Consider the following 19737-nt stretch of genomic DNA (forward strand, 5'->3'; position numbering starts at 1 on the left):
GAATTTCCTGGGATGAGGAACAGTACCTGGAGAAGAGTTTTTAGGGTTGGCTGGTACATCCGGCCTAGCCTGTGCTAAGTCCAGTTCATACTTTCTCTCTCTTTCCCTCTCTTCCATTTCTTTTTCTTTTATTTCTAACTCTTTTTGTTTCATCTCCAGCTCTTTTTGTTTCATTTCCAGCTCTTTTTCTTTCATCTCTATAGCTCTTCTGTGGGCAGCCTCCTTGGCTTTTTCTTCTGCATCCAGCCTAGCCATTTGCTGTTTAGCTGCTTTCTTGGCACTCATTTTTCTGCTTTCTTGTGCTGCCTGCACCCCTCTGCAGCTCAGGCTGCTTAGTTAACAGAGATTTTCTAACTAGCTATACCCAAGAGATAGAAAGAAAGAAAACAATTCACTTTTAAATGCCTTTTGCTGTCTGTCTGCTGGCTCACAGCTTGAAACCTCCTCTTACTAAGACCCTTGTTAAAAAAACTTAACACTTCTGCCCTCAGGCTGCTTTCCAAGCAGCTAGAAAGGAGAGAAAAAAAATCCTACCGGCTTTTGGTTTTTAAACACAATCCCACTGCTGTGCTATCATGTCAAGGGTTTTTTCCCCACTTTGAACTTTACGGTTCAAGAAGTGGGGACCTGCATGATCACTTTAAGCTTAATTACTAGCTTAAATTTGGTACTCTGCCACCAGCTAAAAATATAGTGTTTGGCACACTTCCTGTTCCCCCAAAACCTTCCCTGGGGAACATAAATCCAAACCCCTTGAGTCTTAAAACAAGGAGAAATAAACCACCCCTCCTCTGTCCCCCCTCAGACTTTCCCATCCCTGGGTTGCCTTGGGAAGCTTCACACCAATCCAAACTCCTTGGATCTTAAACAAAAGAGGAATTAACCCTCCCCCCTTTCTTTTCCCCTCACCAATCCCTGGTGAGTTTAGACTCAATCCCTTGGATTCTAAACAAGGAAAAATTAATCAGGTTCTTAAAAAGAAAGCTTTTAATTAAAGAAAGAAAAGGATATTTAGATTTATATAGACTAGAGGGACTTCCCCCACCCCAGCCCGAGATTCAAAGTGACAGCAAACAGAGGTAAAAATCCTTCCAGTAAAAAGACACATTTACAAGTTAAGAAAACAAACATAAGACTAATCCACTTTGCCTGGCTATACTAACAATTTTGAAACATGAAAGACTGATTCAGAAAGATTGGGAAAGTCTGAGTGTATGTCTTGTCCCTCTTAGCCCCGAGAGCGAACAACGAACAAAACATACAGCACAAACAAAGACTTCCCTCCACCAAGATTTGAAAGTATCGTGTCCCCCCATTGGTCCTCTGGTCAGATGTCACCAGGTTCACTGAGCTTCTTAACCCTTTACAGGTAAAAGAGACATTAACCCTTAACCATCTGTTTATGACAGATGGCCCGCCGGCTTTCTAAACAAAGCTCTCAGTAACTTTACTCCTTATGAGGCAGTGTCAGGAAATCAATCAATGGGGACACAGCACACCCATCTGATAAGTGGTTGATATAAACAGTGCAAACAAGACTGCTTTCACTTAAAGCTTTTACTTTATTTAGTCTCCAGTGCGTACACACACAAGCAACAGGTTATGTTGGAGCATCCCAAACTGTAGTTACCCCAAGGTCTGGAATGGTCCTTGAGTGTCCAGTGACAGATTTCCAGTGGCCAGCCTTCTGTCTGCTGCTGGGGAACTTGAGATGAGTTCACAGCAGAGTTCACTTAACCCAGATCTTGTCCCCTTCTTATCCTTACAAGTGTTACATAGCTTACCAATCAAAACCAAACATTAAGAAATAAGCAGGTGTTAAAAACATATGACTTAAAAAAAATTAGCAAACAATTTTCAGCTGTTAACCTTGCAGCTGTATTTCCACATAACAGCAGTCAAAACTATAGCCAGACTTCCTGTTTTTCTAAGACGCAAACTTCAGCAATTTCAAAAGAGAGCTTACCAGGAAGGATGCAGGCTCATGCTCACTTTTTGTGATCGCTTAACTCCTGAGCTGCTTTTAGCAATGAGCAAGATAATCAGGATTCCAGCTACTGGCAGTGGTCTAGGCATTTTGCTAGTTGTCAAAAGCTCCCCTAAGAAGGGGTTTTGGGGGTAGCAACAAAAGGGTGATTAAAGTGGGGGATAAATGGGGTGGTGGGTCAGTTGGAGAGGAATGGGAGCTAGGTGGAGTGGAGGGGAAGGGTGGGGCATGGCAAAGGGGGACGTGATAGTGAATGACAGGGGACTGGGGGGAAATAGAGGTAGAACAGGTATGGCTAACAGCCCCTATTTCCCTCTTGTGTGTGTGCCAATATCTGCTTTTACCATTCAATACAGCTGCAGCGGACATAGTCAGTGCTGCTAGTGTGCAAGCAGATCATTACCACTAGTTATTGCCAGCTCCGGGGGACAACCTTAACTAAACTACAGTGTTAACTAAAGTTTTGTTTTGTTTTGTTGCAATAGAGAGAGAGAGAGGGAGAGAGAGAGAGAAATAGATAGATAGACAGATCTTATCTAATTTACACTGGTGCAAGCCTAAAGTAACTCCATTAACTTTAGTTAACTGAGTTTTGATCATTACTACTCATTTTATATGAAGAGATTGCACATCACATTTCTGTGGAGACAATAATTCTATCTGTAAAGACAGACAGAATGAAGTCATAGTCGTGGGAGAAATCTGGACATTTTATTCTTGGTTAATAATGTTCACCGAGTCAGTTTCCTAAGAGCACCTTTAATTTCCTTGTTCCTCGTGCTGTAGATGATTGGATTCATGATCGGTGGCACCACGGAATAGAGCACATCCACCACAAGATCCAGATATGATAGACAGATGGAGGGTGGTTTCACATAAGCAAAGGTCTCAGTGCAATCAGACAAGGAGACCACAATGAGGTGAGGGAGGCAAGTGGAGATGGCTTTATGCTGGCCCCACTCAGACAGGATTCTCAGCACTGTGGTGAAGATCTGAACATATGACACAATTATTAAAACAAAGCAGCTTTTAGCTGAACATGCAAAAAAGGTAATAACCCCAACTGCATTGAGATATGAGTCAGAGCAAGTGAGCCTGAGTAACTGTGGGATTTCATGTTGCCTCCAGAGAAGATTAATGCAAATGTGTTCCCAGTGTGCAGTGCAGAGCAGAAAATACCACTGATCCAAGCACTGGCTGCCATTTCAATACAAGCTTTCTTGTTCATCAGAGACTCATAGTGTAGTGGTTTGCAGATGACGACGTAGCAGTCATATGCCATGATGGTGAGAAAACCAAAGTCAACCACTGTGAAGAAAATGAAGAGAAAGACCTCGGCAACACACTCAGAATAAGAATTTGACCTGGTGTTCAATAGGGAATTGGCCATGGACTTGGGGACAGTGACGGAGATGGATCCAAGGTCTATCATGGACAAATTCATCAAGAAGAAGTACATGGGGATGTGAAGATGGTGGTCAAGGGCCACAGCTGCAATAATGAGGAAGTTTCCCATCAGGGCTGCCAGGAAAATCCCTGGAAACACCACAAAGTGTAAATTCTGCAGCTCTCGAGCCTCAGAGAAGCTCAGGAGAAGGAATTTGGTCAAGGTAGTTTGGTTGGACATTTTCCTTTTCAGGACATCTTGTGCTGCCTGTGGAGGGATAGGCAAGGGCAATGTCAGGATAGAGCACTTCTACCTCCTCTTGCCTGACAATCACACCAAGAGTCAGATGCATTATCATCACACTAGTGTAAATTGGTATGGCGCCCTTACAGTCAAAGGATGGCTCCATTTCCACCATCTGACTATCCATCCAAGATGTGACTTAATAAAAAGCAGTGTAAACATGGAATTAGTCACAACACAAATCGAACAATCTTAGGAATGATGGTCCTGCTATTGTGACTATGAAGAGCTATTTTAGAAGAGGAGAATGAGGCACTGCCTACACTATGAACTAGGAGTGTGATTCCCAGCTTGCATACACACACTCGCAGTAGCTCAATGAGAGCTGGTGTGAGTATAAATTGCAGTGTAGCCACCATAGCATGGGCAGTGGCAGTGTAGGCACAGCTGAGCACGTTCCCGCAGGGCACAGAGGATGTTGTAGATGGGCCCATGGCCCCACAAATACATTGCTATTTGTACTCGCTCTAGCACTCATCAAGCTAGTGCAAGTATGTAAGCGGGAAATTACATCCCTAGCCCTTAGTTTAGACATAGCCTAGGCGAGTTTGACTTGTGTAGACTAGCAAAACACCAGCTGAGAGAGGATACGATCACTCTCTGTAAATAGATCAGGGAGGTAAACACCAGCGAGGGAGAAGAGCTGTTGATGCTAAAGGACAATGTTGGCATAAGAACAAATGACGATAAACTGGCCATGACTAAATTTAGACTGGAAATGCAGAGAAGGTTTCTCCCCATTAGAGGAGGGAGGGCCAGGTACAGCCCTTGGAGCATCCAACCCAACTAGATTAACATGGGGATGGGTCAGTTTCTGATGGAGATTATATGATGGGGTTGCCAGTGGTAGCAGAGGATTGGACTTGATGACTCAAGTCCCTTCCTGTCATATGATCTTATGACATGCAGCAAGTTCATCACTTGGACAGGAAACTAAACTTCTAAACCACCAGCACAGTCTGATTCCCTTGTCCTAGGAAAACATGACACAGGCACACCCAGTGCACTGAGCACCAGCTCATCTCTAATAGTTCCTCTCTCCCTTTCCCTGCCTTGTCCAGGGCTGCTAAGAGCGGGTTCAGGACTCTGTGGAAAAAAAATTTCGGGCTCCCCAGCACGGGTGGACTGGCTAAAAATCTTTATCTGGGATTTGTACTGATATGCAGAAAAAAAAATGCCCTGCCTGGTATACAAATGAAACACGGAATAGGAAAACAAAACATTTATTCTTAAAGAACATATAAAAATATTAAACATTTAAAAAAAACTTACATTAAAATCACATATGCAACATAGTCAGGCCCCTTTCCAGACCACTGGGTCCTAGTAATTTTTACCGGCATCCCCTGCTCTCGTCGGTCCTGGTCTTGTCTAGAAGCACTGTGAGCTCCTGTGGGGAGTGTCTGTGTCTTACTATGTCTGTCTTCTGTACCCTTGTCAAGAGCATTGGTGTTTAGCTGGAGTCAGTGAGGGCCAGGGGCTCTGATGCTAGAATAGAAGAGTTGGGTTCTCTTCCCCTTGACCTCCTTTCTCTTCTTGGGTTGTGTCAGGATAGCTAGACCTTAGCTGGCCAGTTCAACTCCTACTCTAAGTTGAAAGATACTAGTGGTTGTAAAACACATTCTGTGGCTAACAGCTTTGCTTGTTACTCAATTTTTATCATCTACTCGCTATTCCTTTGAAACAGAAATAAACACAGTTGCAATAACACAAATGGGTTGGAAATCATGGTATTATTCACAACTATTGATGTTTCCCACTTTTGCTAACAACTCCATTACCAATAAGGGGCAGTCAGAAATTTTCGTTCAAATTTTTGTTTTCAAAAACAGGATTTTAAACGAAACAAAAATGGTCAGGGAAAGTGTCTGTGATATTATTTTTTTAAAAAAAATTGGAAACCCCAGTTTTCTTTTGTTTTCATATTAAAATTTTTAGTTTTCAAGTTTTCAGCTGAAAAAAATAGTTTTTGGCTGCCAAGTCTCCAAAACTTTTCTGATTTTGGGTATTTGGTGCAAAGTCAAAATTTTCCACTGATTTTTTTTTCTGACTGGATCTAAATATATGACTAAATAGATAGCAAAAGCCTTACAGAGTTCAAAATGTAATTTACATGTTGGGTCTTACTTATGCTCTGTATATTAATCCCCAAATATATTTAACTGAAATAATGAATTTACTGTGCAGGTCATTGTGGATTTTTCCCAAACTTGTGATGCATTCGATCCTCTAGTGCCAGGATTCTTTGGTCATTATCTATCTACTTCCATTGTTAACACCACTGGAGTATCTAGAAGCCAAAAGCTAAGCCATGTACGAGTAATTTCTCCTCTCACTCTTAGACTGATCTGACAGAGCTAGGCACAGACCTGTTGCCCTCAGTAGATGAGCTGTTTGCAGCTGGCTTTGAGCTTCACTGATATTAAAGAACTGATGCTGTGGAAGGTGACTTATCCATGTCTATTTTCAGGCTTATGGGACTCACTCCCTGGACCTCTGCACAGCTCAAAAGCAGAGGCCCAGAGGCAAAAGTTTAAAGAGTCATATAGAAAGCCAAAAGGAGCCATTATGATCCTATAGTTTGTCCCTCTGCATAGCACAGGCCCTAGGATCTCCTCCAAAGTTCCCCAACTCCAGCCCAGTTCTATGTTATCTGTGGGTCAGGATTACAAAGGCATTTAGGCAACTAAAGTTGGAGACAGGTGCCTAGTGGGATCTATCAAAGCTCCTAAGTGAACCAGGTGGCTAAGTCCTATTGACATTCAATGGGAGTTAGGAGCCTAATGTGCTTAGGTGCTATAGTAAATCCCAATAAGTCTGTATCTCCATTCTTAGGTGCCTAAACCCCTTGCAATCCTGGTCCTATGTCTATCTCATTAACTTCCAAGGCCTGGGCGTCTCTTGAATTTCAGAAACTTTAAGCCTGAGTTTTGCAAAGGAGTTTAAGGGAGTAAGACATGAACTCCCTTAGACTCCTTTTAACATCCCAGCCTATGATAACAAGTACAGCCAGGTAACAGTGGCTAGAAAGGTGATCAAGACACTAAGTTAGCTCAATTCTTTGTGCCTTAGTGTTTTCAGGCCTAACATGGGACTTATAGTGATTCCTTAATTAGGGCCTGACCCACAATTTTTTTTCTCTAAGTAAGTGCTGTGAACCTTCTCAATGTTAAGCTATGTGATGATTTATTTTGTTTGTTTGTTTGTTTGTTTGTTTGTTTGTTTTATGGAAAATTCAGTTTTCAGCTAAACAATTTTTTCTCAGAATATTTTCTTGGAAATATTGATTATTCTTGGAAAACTAAAAACTAAAAAAAAAATGGTTTTAATCTTAAAATGTGCACTTTTCAGCTGAATTTTTTGACAGACAAAAAGTAAAAAACAAATCCATAAATAAAACTCTTATTTTGGGGTTTCAGTGAAAATTCAAAATTTTGCAGAAGGGAATAAAAATTCTGACCAGCAGTAGATATTTCATTACATTGAAACCAAAAGTCAAAAACAGGTCAAATTCTAATTTCACATTTATATTGTTAAATTTCTCCTGTATGTTAATCCCCCAAAATATATTTAATTGAGATAGAAAATTTACTGTGCTGATCTTTGTGGAGTTTGTTTCAGCTTTTGATTCCTTCAGTTCTCAACCATCAGTATTGTTTAGTCTATCTACCTGTCATGCACCCATCATTGTATTAGGCTATGGCTACACTTGCAGCTGTACAGCACTGGGAGTTACAGCTGTCTTCATACAGCTGTGTAGGGAAAGCGCTGCAGTGTGGCCACAAATGCAGCATTTGCAGCGCTGTTGGGAGTGGCAGAACAGGCATTCTGGGATACCTCCGAATACCTCTGGAGGCCAATTACAGCACTTTTGGTGGCCACACTGACGGAGCAGCGCTGCATCACCAGCGCTGCAATCGTTATGCCCCAGGCAGAGCAGGAGTACAGCCAGGGATGCAGCCAGGGAGATGCAGCGCTGTATGTGCCTTGCAAGTGTGAACGGTGAGTAAGTTGCAGCACTGTAAACCCACCACCAGCGCTGCAACTCTCCAGTGTAGCCAAGACCTTAGCCCACAATTGTTTCCATGTGTTCAGTTGAGTTATGCTGATTTATACAGGTTGAGATCTGGCCCACTCTCTCCAATGGAGCTATGTCAATTTCAGCTGGGGATCTGTCCTATTACAGTTTCAAATCCATATTCTGTGCCTGTGAATCTGAACTGCAGACAAGTCACAAGTTCCTAACTCTTCTGCACGTGCTTAATTCTTTGGTTTTGAGATTAATTAGAAATGTAACTTTTAATGGTTAAGGATTGATTCATTCAATCCTCAGGATAGAACTTGGAGGAATTCAGTGTTGCTAAGATTTTCTGTATCTAGTCTTCCTCTTCTATTGGGACAAATGGCCCAACTTTTCTTTCTTTCTTTCTTTCTTTCTTTCTTTCTTTCTTTCTTTCTTTCTTTCTTTCTTTCTTTCTTTCTTTCTTTCTTTCTTTCTTTCTTTCTTTCTTTCTTTCTCAGCAATTTCATTTTTTTCTTACCTCAGACAATGGCTCATCAAGGAAAAGGTGCAATGATTCATGACATTAGTGTATATCAGCCGTAATTTTATTGAAGTCAGTGGGGCCTGATCCCCAGTTTGTGTAAATTGGCATAGTGCTAAGGAGCTCTCTTGCTTTGCCTAAGTTGAGATTTTGAAGAACTTGCAAAAGAAACAAAAATTAACAGCAAAATAATAATAATAATAATAATAGAAGCAGGAAGCCTGTCAAACTGTCAGTGGACCAACTGGATGATTGAGGTGCCAAAGGAGCACACAAGGAAGACAACACCATGTCAGAGAATCTAAATGAATTCTTTCCATCAGTCTTCACTTCAGAGAATGGGAGAGAGATCCTCACACCTGAACCATTCTTTTTAGGTGACGAATCTGAGGAACTGTCCCAGAATGTGGTGTCAATAGAGGAGGTTTTGGAACAAATTGATAAATTAACAGTAATAAGTAACCAGGACCAGATGGTATTCACCCAACAGTTCTGAATGAACTCAGATACGAAATTGCTAAATTATTAACTGAGGTATGTAACCTATTGCTTAAATCAGCCTCTGGATCAGATGACTAGAGGATAGTTAATGTAACACTGATTTTTTTAAAAAGTCTTCAGAGGCAATCATGGCAATTACAGACCAGTAAGCATAACTTCAATGCCAGGAAATTGGTTGAAACTACAGTAAAGAATAGAATTATCAGGCACATTGATGAACACAATATGTTGGAGGAAGAGTCAACATGACTTTTGTAAAGAGTAATCATGCCTCACCAATCTATTATAATTCTTTGATGGTGTCAACAAACATGAGGACAAGGGTGATACACTCAACACAGTGTACTTGGACTTTCAGAAAGCTTTGACAAGGTCCCTCACCAAAGACGGTTAAGCAAAATAAGCAGTCATGAGATAAGAGGGAAAGTCCTCTCATGGATCAGTAACTGATTGAAAGATAGTAAATAAAGAGTAGGAATAAATGGTCAGTTTTCCTACTGGAAAGTGATAAATAGTGGGGTCCCTCAAGGATCTGTACTGGGACCAGTATTGTTCAACATATTCATAAATGACCTGGAAAAAGGGGTAAACACTGGCATGGCAAAGTTTGCAGATGATACATATTTACTTAAGATAGTTAAGTCCAAAGCTGACTGCAAGGAGTTACAAAGGGATCACACAAAATTGGGTGTCTGGGCAACAAAACAGCAGATGAAATTTAGTGTTGATAAATGCAAAGTAATGCACACTGGAAAACATAATCTCAACTATACATACAATATTATGGGGTCTAAATTATCTGCTACCACTCAATAAAGTGGAGTCATTGTAGATATTGTTCTGAAAACATCTCAATGTTCAGCGGCAGTCAAAAAAGCTAACAGAATGTTAGGAACTATTAGAAAAGGGATAGATAATAAGACAGAAAATATCATAATGCTTCTATATAAATCCATGGTTCACCTGCACCTTGAATACTGCATGCAGTTCTGGTCACCCCATCTCAAAAAAGATATATTAGTGTTAGAAAAAGTACAGAGAAAGGCAACAAAAGTGATTAGATGTATGGAAAAGCTTCCATATGAGGAGGGATTTAAAAGACAATTTTAAAAGGGCCTATTCAATTTAGAAAAGAGATGACAAAGGGAGGATATGATAGAAGACTATAAATCATGTATGATGTGAAGAAAGTGAGTATGGAAGTGTTATTTACTCCTTCACATAACTGAAGGACCAGGGGGTCACCCAACAAAATTAATAGGCAGCAGGTTTAACACAAACAAAAGAAAGTACTTCACACAAGGCAGAGTCTACCTGTGGAACTTATTCCAAGGGAATGTTGTGAATGCCAAAATTATAATGAGGTTCAAAAAAGAATTAGATAAGTTCATGGAGGATAGGTATATCAGTAGCTATTAGCCAAGATTATAAGGGGTGCAACCCCATGCTCTGGGTTTCCATCAACCTCTGACTGCCAAGAGCTGGGACTGGACAACAGGGGATGGATCACTCAATAGTTGCCTGTTCTGTTCATTCCCTCTGAAGCATCTGGCATTGGCCACTGGATACTGGGCAAGATGGACCATTGATCTGACCCAGTATGACCATTGGGGAATACATCACATGTATCTATGTGAGACAGATGCAAGTATATCTATTATTCTCTATAGAGATAGAAAGATAGTCATGTACCTTTATTTGCTATTTTTCTCACTGTATCTGATACTATGGGATAGTATTAAAATGGAAAAAAGTCAATGATGGTTATGAAGGAGATTAGAGAGATACCATGTCAGATAGTAAACAAGCAGTAGGAAAGTTTTAGAGTTTACTTAAATAGCTGAAAGCTAAGAAATAAAAATGATGACACAAGATGACAAAGCGCCAGGTTTAATTTTTAAGTAAATTTTACTTAACATTTTCTACTGATGCCCAGGCAAATTTCCATCTATGCAGAGCCCTTCCCTTCTATGGTGACAATGAATACACAATGTCAAATAACACACAGACCAGGAGCGGCTCTACACATTTTGCCACCCCAAGCATGGCGGCATACCGCGGGGGGTGCTCTGCCAGTCCGACGGCTTCGGTGGACCTCCCGCAGGCATGCCTGCGGAGGGTCCGCTGGTCCCACAGCTCCACCAAGCCGCGGGACCAGCAGACCCTCCGCAGGTACACCTGCGGGAGGTCCACCGGAGCCGCGGGACCAGCGGACCCTCGGCAGGCAAGCTGCCAAAGGTGGCCTGCCTGCCGCCCTCCCTACGGCCGACATAGCACCCCACGTGGCTTGCCACTCCAAGCACAGGCTTGGCGTGCTGAGGCCTGGAGCCGCCCCTGACACAGATTGAAACAATGTTAAGGTCAGCTTTTGCCTTTTAGCCCTGCTCCCCAGCTGGAGTCCCGCAAACCCCTCGGCCCAGCTCTCTCGGCCAGAACCCCGCAACCCTGCAGTCTCACTCCCCCAGCCAGAGCCCCGCAATCCCGGGGCCCCGCTACCCTAGCCAGAGCCCCTCAATCCAGCGGTCCTGCTATCCCGGTCGCAGAGCGGCAGTCCCGTGGCCCCACTACCCTGGCCAGAGCCCCGCGGCCCCGCTATCCCAGCCAGAGCCCCACAACCCCGCTCTCCCGGCCAGAGCCCAGCGACCCTGTGGTCCTACTCCCCCAGCGGCAGCGCAGCAAGTCCCACGGCTTTGCTACCCCAGCCAGAGCCCTGCAACCCCGCAGTCCCACTCCCCCGACCAGAGCACCTCAACCCTGCTCTCCCAGCCAGAGCCCCGCAGTCCCCCTACCTCGGCCGGAGCCCCGCAACCCTGCGGCCCCAGTTCCCCGGCCCGAGAGTGGCAAGTGCAGCTGCCCTGCTCCCATGGCTGGAGTCCTGTGGCCCCGCATCCACCGCCGGAGCACGGAAATCCGAAGTGCCGCAGGGAGAGTACATGCTTCGCACTGGCTAAAGCCAGCCCTGACCGTTCTTATGAACTGTACACAGATCACCAATCCAGTTCATACAGCTTAGATGCTTGTGCCAACATTGCCACTAGTGGACTTGAGGGGTGAATGGTCCCTGTGCGCGCAGTGATGAATGCAAGGTGGGCGTTGAACACTCCAAAGCTCAGGCCTGATTCTTTCTGTTGTTTTTGTTTGGCCAATGATAAAGGATAGGCCAACTGTAAAATTTGAGGCTTGGTAAATTTCCATTTCCCAAAGCCTTCAGCTGGCATTTTCAAAGGGGTTAATTTTCAAAGGAGCCCAGCTACCATGGACTGTCAGATATCCAGTGAATGGAATAACCTTTAACTGATACACAGCTAGGAGCAAATTGATCTGTGTGAGCTAGAGGTGAGAAGGTCCCTATCTCAGATGAGATGGGAGCAGCCCTACACTTTCAAACCCCCAAACTCCTGTTCATCTAGTTCAACTCCCTACTCAAAGCAGGACCAATCCTCAATTTTTGCCCCAGATCTCTATAAATGGCCCCCTCAAGGATTGAACCCTGAGTTTAGCAGGAAAAATGCTCAAACACTGAGCTATCCCTCCCCTTAGGGTTTGTGCTAAGCCCTACCCCTGTTGCAGTACTAGGTGCCTCAATCCAGGCTGGTGGAAGGCATTCATCTTGGCTTGTGATCCAAGGGTGGGCACATATGGTATTTTTTTGCAAGGTAGCTGAGCCTCTTGCTCATAACTGTCAGACCTGTGGCTAGGCTACTCAGCTTGTACGTGGGAGAGCCCTGGTTCAAATCCCTCCTCTGCCTGATGAGGAAAAGGGACTTGAAGAGGGATCTGCCATCTCTCAGGTGAATCTTCTAACCACTGCACTGTTGGATATTCTGAGATGTGTGCCTTTAATTTGATCTGATCCATCTTGGATAAAGACATCATTGGGACAGAAAGCAAGCAAGCACCAGAGTGACTCTCTAGCCTGGTGCTTAGCACAATCCTCCCAGAGGTGGCAAACCCATGGTCCAGTCCCCTGCTCCAATGACTCTGTGGTTATTTATTGACAGGGAGCCCTTCCTGATAATACTCCATAGCACTGATGATGTGGACAGTGGCACTACATCCTTTCTCAGTGCAAGCCTTGTTAGCGTTCTTCTCTCTCTGCTCATCCACACTTATGCCCTGTTATTCAATCCCAGATGACAGGTTTGAGTTTGGGGCTTTGGCTGGGTCAGGTGACCAAGAATCACAGGAGAGATCCTGACCCATCAGAGCAAGGGGGACCAGTGGGTAGGACAGACTCAGCAGAGGTCTCTCTGGAGAAGCCCAGAGTCTGGAATGGGCCGGAGGAGCAGAGAGAGCTGGACCTGATGCTCTAATCCAAGGGTAAAGACTAGAAGAATTTCAGGGCACAGGGAGTCTCCTGAAGGGGACCCAGTGGGGACCCAGGGTCAGAAAGGACTTGGGAAGAAGCTCTACAGAGGGGAGGATTGGCTGGAGTGACCTATACTGCAGGGCAGGAACAGAATCAGCAGAGGGAATTAGGAGCCCAGGAGGAGTGTAATGGCCTGGTGAGCCTGGAGAAAGCAGCCTGGAGAGACTGGCTTTGAGATAAACGTTTATTTTATGTCAATGGCCAGATCCCAGAAGCAGAGATAAATTTAAATGCACCAATTGTAGCAGTTTGTTTAATAGGGAAAGGGGAGAAACTGAGGCAGTGGCAAGTCTGACACCAGTTGGCCCTATCCTTAATCCAACAAAACACAAGCATGAGATTAACTTCCAGTTTTCAATGGGACTGCACACATATTTAAAGTTAAGCTTGTCCTGAAGTGGTTTTCTGGATCAGGGTCTTAGTGCGGAATATTCAATGGAGGGGAGTTTCGAATTCACAACCATGAGTGTTCTGAATAGATCCTCAGGTTGTGTAAATTCTCAGAGCTCTGTTGACTTCAATGGAGATATAACAATTTACACCAGCTGAGGATTTGTCCGTTCCTTTTTAAGGGCCCTGCATAACATGGTTAATGTCAGGCTGGCTGACTGGTCTGAGACTCTGTCTTTCTATGGAAACCTGGGTTCCAATCCCACTTATAACACATTCCTTTCATATAAGTAGGAGCATTGTCTGCATATTCAGAGACGTTATCATTCCCCTCTGTCATGGTATAATCCCCACTCTGAACCTTAGCGTCCAAAAAGATGGGGTACCAGCATGAATTCCTCTAAGCTTAATTACCAGCTTAGAACCTGTAGCGCTGCCACCAACCAGGAATTACAGTGCTTGGTATACTCTGGTCCCCCCAAAACCTGGCCTAGGGACCCCCCAGACCCTCTGGATCTTAATACAAGGAAAGTAAACCCTTTCCTTCACTGTTGCCTCTCCCAGACTTCCCCTCCCTGGGTTTCTGTGGAAGACCACTGTGATTCAAACCCCTTGAATACTGTAACAGAGAGGAAAATGCACCTTCCTTCTCTCTTCCCCTCCCAGAATCTTCCTGAGAGAAAGTAATCCTGGCACAGAGAGAAATCAGTCTCTCTCTCCCTCTTCCCTCCTTTCTCCCCACCAATTCCCTGGTGAATCCAGACCCAGTCCCCTGGGGTCTCACCAGAATAAAAAAAACAATCAGGTTCTTAAACAAGAAAAGCTTTTAATTAAAGAAAGAAAAAACAGTAAAAAATATCTTTGTAAATTTAAAAAAAATGGAATAGGTACAGGGTCTTTCAGCTATAGACACTGGGAATACCCTCCCAGCCTCAGTATACAAGTACAAATTAAAATCTTTTCAGCCAAATACACATTTGAACTTCTTCCAACCAAATACACATTTGCAAAATAAGAAAACAGCCATAAGCCTAACTTGCTTTATCTACCTAGTACTCACTAGTCTGAACTTATAAGAGCCTGTATTGGAGAGATTGGAGAGAAACCTGGTTGCAAGTCTGATCCCTCTGAGCCCCCAGAGTGAACAACAACCAAAACTAACAGCACAGCACAAAAACTTCCCTCCCTCAAGATTTGAAAGTATCCTGTCCTCTGATTGGTCCTCTGGTCAGGTGACAGCCAGGCTCACTGTTCTTGTTCACCCCTTCCAGGCAAAGAGATATAAAGTACTTCTGTGCTATTAACTTTTCTTATCTGTTTATGACACCCTCTGTTCTGCATTGGTGAGGCCTCATCTGGAGTACTGTGCCCAGTTTTGGGCCCCACACTACAAGAAGGATTTGGAAAGAGTCCAGCAGAGGTCAACAAAAATGATTAGTTTCAGAGTAGCAGCTGTGTTAGTCTGTATCTGCAAAAAGACCAGGAGTACATGTGGCACCTTAGGGTATGTCTATACTACCTGACGGACTGGTGGTTAGTGTTTGATGTATTGGGGATCGATTTTTTGCATCTAGTCTGGACATGATAAATTGATCCCTGAATCAACGCCTGTACTCCACCTTGGCGGGAGGAGGAAGCGGAGTGGGCAGGGGAGCTGCGGGAGTCGACTTACTGGTGTGAGAACGGCCAGGTAAGTCGAATTAAGATACTTTGACTTCAGCTACATGAATAGCTTAGCTGAAGTTGTGTATCTTAGTTCGAACCTCTTTGCTAGTGTAGCCCAGGCTTTAGAGACTAACTATATACATACAGAGAACATGAAAAGGTGGCAGTTGCACTACCCACTCTAAAAGGCTAATTAATTAAGATGAGCTATTATCAACAGGAGAAAAAAATTGTAGTGATAATCAAGAGCCCATTTGAGACAGTTTGACAAGAAGGTGTGAGGATACTTAGCATAGGGAAATAGATTCAATGTGTGTAATGGCTCAACCATTCCCAGTGTCTATTTAAACCTAACATGATGGCATCTAGTTTGAATATTAATTCAAGTTCAGCAGTTTCTTGTTGGAGTCTGTTTTTGAAGCTTTTCTGTTGCAAAATTGCCACCTTTAAGTCTGTTAGTGAGTGACCAAAGAAATTAAAATGTTCTCCTACTGGTTTTTGAATGTTATGATTCTTGATGTCAGATTTGTGTCCATTTACTCTTTGCGTAGACTGTCAGGTTTGGCCAATGTACATGGCAGAAGGGCATTGTTGGCACATGATGGCATATATCACATTGGTAGATGGCTGGAGCATATGACTTATGAGGAGAGGCTGAAGGAACTGGGATTATTTAGTCTGCAGAAGAGAAGAATGAGGGGGGATTTGATAGCTGCTTTCAATTACCTGAAAGGGGATTCCATAGAGAATGGACTGTTCTCAGTGATACCAGATGACAGAACAAGGAGTAATGGTCTCAAGTTGCAGTGGGAGAGGTGTAGGTTGGATATTAAGAAAAAGCTTTTCACTAGAAGGGTGGTGAAGCACTGGAATGGGTTACCTAGGGAGGTGGTGGAATCTCCTTCCTTAGAGGTTATTAAGGTCAGGCTTGACAAAGCCTTGGCTGGGACAATTTAGTTGGGGATTGGTCCTGCTTTGAGCAGGGGATTGGACTAGATGACCTCCTGAGGTCCCTTCCAACTCTGATATTCCATAATTCTATGAACTGATCCACTCAGGGAAGGGAAACGGAGCATGTTAAAAATGTATCCAGTTGAAACAGCTTAAAGTTCAAACATCAAGTATTTAGGATGAACTGTTTGTAGATGAGCTGTGGAGTAAGGTATTATGAGAGAAATTCTTTGGTAAATAATGTTTAATAATTAATTTTTATAAGAAAATCATGATCTGGGCATAGCCTTGGATGGGAAATGAGTCTGAATAATTTGCATAAACTATTCATTATCTGTCTATCTAACAATTCACAATCAATTAGAAATCTATCATTATGACACAATTAGGTTGTGTTTTAGGACAAAGAATGGTCCTCTCTCTCTGTCTATCTAATTTCAGACTCCGCCTTTGTCATATATGCAGTGTACACAACCATGCACAAAAATCGTGTTCTTATACTAATAATAGGCCAACTTCTTAGATCCTTTCTCAGTTTGGATGTGACTAGATTTACACTGAATAATATATGGAATACCAGATCGGTGCATGTTTAAGCATTTTCCCATTCACACTAATATTATAACAAAATGACCCCTGACAAATAACTTGCACCAGAGTTTGTTACTACTGAAGTTAGTCCTGTGTCTTTGGTCCACGACCTTGTCAGTATTAAACTGGTGGTGTTAATGAAGCTACGCTGCATCTGCTCTGATTTAGGTGAGATGAGAATCTCACCCTTATATCTCTGTCGCATTCATTTTCTCCAAGCTGTCTGGATCCTCACTCGGATCCTTGTATGTATTGGCCACTGACCAAATCATGATTCCTTTGAAGTGAGTGGCTAAATTCTAGTTACTTCAATGGGATCAAAATTTGGCCTCATTATCCAGAGTCTGATTGTCTTTAGGAAACATTGCAAAACCTTCCTTTTAAATAAGCCTTCCATCAACATCAAAAATAACACAACACTGATTTATGCAGTGGTGTTGTCGCCATGTTGATCCCAGGATATTAGAGAGACGAGGTGAATGAGGTAAGATCTTTTATTCCTCAACTTCTGTTGGTGAAAGAGACAAGATTTTGAGCTTACACAGAGCTCTTCTTCAGGTCTAGGAAATGTACTCAGAGTGTTACAGCTAAATACAAATTGGAACAGATTGTTTAGTGTAAACAGTTAACAAATATTTCAAGGGACCATTCAAGGTGAATTGGCCTGTTGACGACACAGGGTATCATCAAACAATTGCAATCCATACTCAATGGAGACCACATCCTGAAAGAAATCTTTCCAGAACTCCCTCTTCTGGCCCTCAGACAACCTTCCAACTGCTCCAAGCTCATCCTCTGAAGCAAGCTCCCCACAGAACAGGACACACCAACGCAGCCAGAACAACAAATATAAAACCTGCAGACATATCTCCACTGCTATGATGATCAGCACCCCCCCCCAAAACATCTGTCAAGATCCATGGGTCCTACACATGCTTATCATAACATGTGGTGTGCCTCATCCAGTGCACTAAATGCTCCAATAACAATTATGTGGGTGAAACCAAACAATCACTACACTCTTGAATGAACTCACACAGGAAAATGATAAAAGACAAAAACACTCTACTGCGTATAGGTGAACACTTTCATGAAGTGATCATTCTATATCTGCAAAAAAAGTCTATATCTGATCTCTCAGTCCTTCTCTCAAAGGAAACTTGCACAACACCTTCAAGGGATGGGGCTGGGAGCTTAAATTCATAATGTTGCTAGATGCCAAAAATCATGCACTGATAAGAGACACTGGATTTATGGCTTATTAAAACAATCCATAATCCACTAACTACTCCACTCCCCACCTCCTTCCCTATGACTGGAGATGTGTTAATGGACATCTTACTTACGCTGGTATAAACCTAGAATAACTCCATTGACTTAGTGGAGAGAGTCTGGATTTACCACTATAAATACAGCATTTTGCATAAAAAAAAATCACACAGCATATTCTTCTGGGGACAATAACAAAGTGTCATCAATGGATTGTGTTTGTAAAGAAACACAGATAAAATCCATGTTCATAAGAGAAATAGAGACACTTTATTCTTGCTGAACAACCTCCACCCAGTGAGTTTCCTCAGAGAAGCTTTGATTTCCTTGTTTCTCATGCTATAGATGATCGGATTCATCACTGGTGGCAGTATGGAATAAAGAACAGCCATCATGAGATCCAGACCTGATGGAGAACTGGAGGTGGGTTTCAGGTAAGCAAAGATGCCAGTGGAAACAAACAAGGAGACCACAATGAGGTGAGGGAGGCAGGTGGATAAGGCTTTATGCGGACCCTGCTCACTGGGGATTCTCAGCACTGTTTGGAAGACCTGAGTGTAAGACAGAATTATAAAAACAAAACAGCTTAATGTTAAACATGCACCGAAGATAAGTACCTCGACTTCACCAAGGTATGTGTCAGAGCAGGCGAGCTTGAGTAGCTGGGGAATTTCACAGAAGAACTGATTCACCTCATTGCCCCCACAGAAGGAGATTGCAAATGTGCTTCTGGTGTGCAGTGAAGAATAGACAATTACACTGATCCAGGCACTGGCTGCCATTTGGACACAAGCTTTCCTGTTCATTATAGACTCATAGTGCAGTGGTTTGCAGATAGCGACATATCGATCATATGCCATGACGGTGAGTAAGGCGAAGTCAGATACAGCAAAGAAGATGAGGAAAAAGACTTGGGCGACACATCAACAATAGTAAATGGACTGGTGTTCATAAGGGAATTGGCCATGGATTTGGGGATTGTGACAGAGATGGTACCGAGATCTAGAATGGACACATTCATCAGGAAGAAGTACATGGGGCTGTGAAGGTGGTGATCAAGAGCTATGGATTTGATGATAAGAAGATTCCCTGTCAGGGCTGCCAGGTAAAGCACCAGAAACACCAAGAAGTGCAAAATCTGCAGCTCCCGAATATCAGAGAATCCCAGGAGAAGAAACTCAGTTACGTTGGTTTGGTTGGACATTTTCTTTCTTAGTTCGTTGTGTCCTGCCTGTGGAGGGAAAGACAAGGGCAATGGTCAGGATTACACTGAGAGAGAGAGTGACCCTGATTTCCCTCTCCATAATATCTCATGATGTGAATGTCAAAGGTGCACAGCATTGGTCACTACTATTGACTGGAGTAGCTAGTGTTCCTCACCGCTCACAAACAGAGCACTACTCTGCTGTGTTATCACAGGAGAGTAAATTGGCATCGCTCCCTTACAGTCAATATAGCTCAGTCAGTTTACACTATCTGAGGATCTGGCCCAATATGTGGCTTGAACAAATGCAGTATGGAGGATGAAACAAAGTACAACCCAAATCCAACAATGTTAGCCAACGTTTTGCCGCTATTGCTACAGACACTAGGCTCATAACTTGTCCCTGAAACTAAAATGCCCACACAGCCTGATTCCCACTTGGGTGACCAGACAGCAAATGTGAAAAATCGAGAAAGGGGGTGGGGGGGTTATAGGAGTCTATATAAGTAAAAGACCCCAAAATTGGGATATCTGCTGACCCTAATTCCCACTTTCCTGGGAAAAGCAGCGTAAACT

At 43.2% G+C, this 19737-nt stretch overlaps 1 protein-coding gene and 1 pseudogene across 1 annotated transcript; both read right to left on the reverse strand.

The window, feature by feature from the left end:
- Nucleotides 1-2718: 2718 nt before the first annotated feature.
- Nucleotides 2719-3614, reverse strand: LOC115641141 (olfactory receptor 14I1-like). The gene is made up of 2 exons (XM_030544233.1): nucleotides 3167-3614; nucleotides 2719-3020 (listed from the first exon to the last, which is right to left on the reverse strand). Exons 1-2 carry the CDS (start codon nucleotides 3612-3614, stop codon nucleotides 2719-2721), a joined length of 750 nt encoding a protein of 249 aa, XP_030400093.1.
- Nucleotides 3615-18205: 14591 nt separating this feature from the next.
- Nucleotides 18206-19161, reverse strand: LOC115641142 (annotated as a pseudogene).
- Nucleotides 19162-19737: the final 576 nt, after the last annotated feature.

Source organism: Gopherus evgoodei, unplaced genomic scaffold, assembly GCF_007399415.2.
Source record: "Gopherus evgoodei ecotype Sinaloan lineage unplaced genomic scaffold, rGopEvg1_v1.p scaffold_33_arrow_ctg1, whole genome shotgun sequence".
In the NCBI taxonomy this organism is placed as follows: domain Eukaryota; kingdom Metazoa; phylum Chordata; order Testudines; family Testudinidae; genus Gopherus; species Gopherus evgoodei.

Coding starts and splice junctions, on each gene's coding strand:
- LOC115641141 (XM_030544233.1), bottom strand. CDS start 3,614: ATGTCCAACCAAACTACCTTGACCAAATTCCTTCTCCTGAGCTTCTCT. Junction 3,021..3,166: donor AGCCAGTGCTTGGATCAGTG/GTATTTTCTGCT, acceptor TTGCATGTTCAG/CTAAAAGCTGCTTTGTTTTA.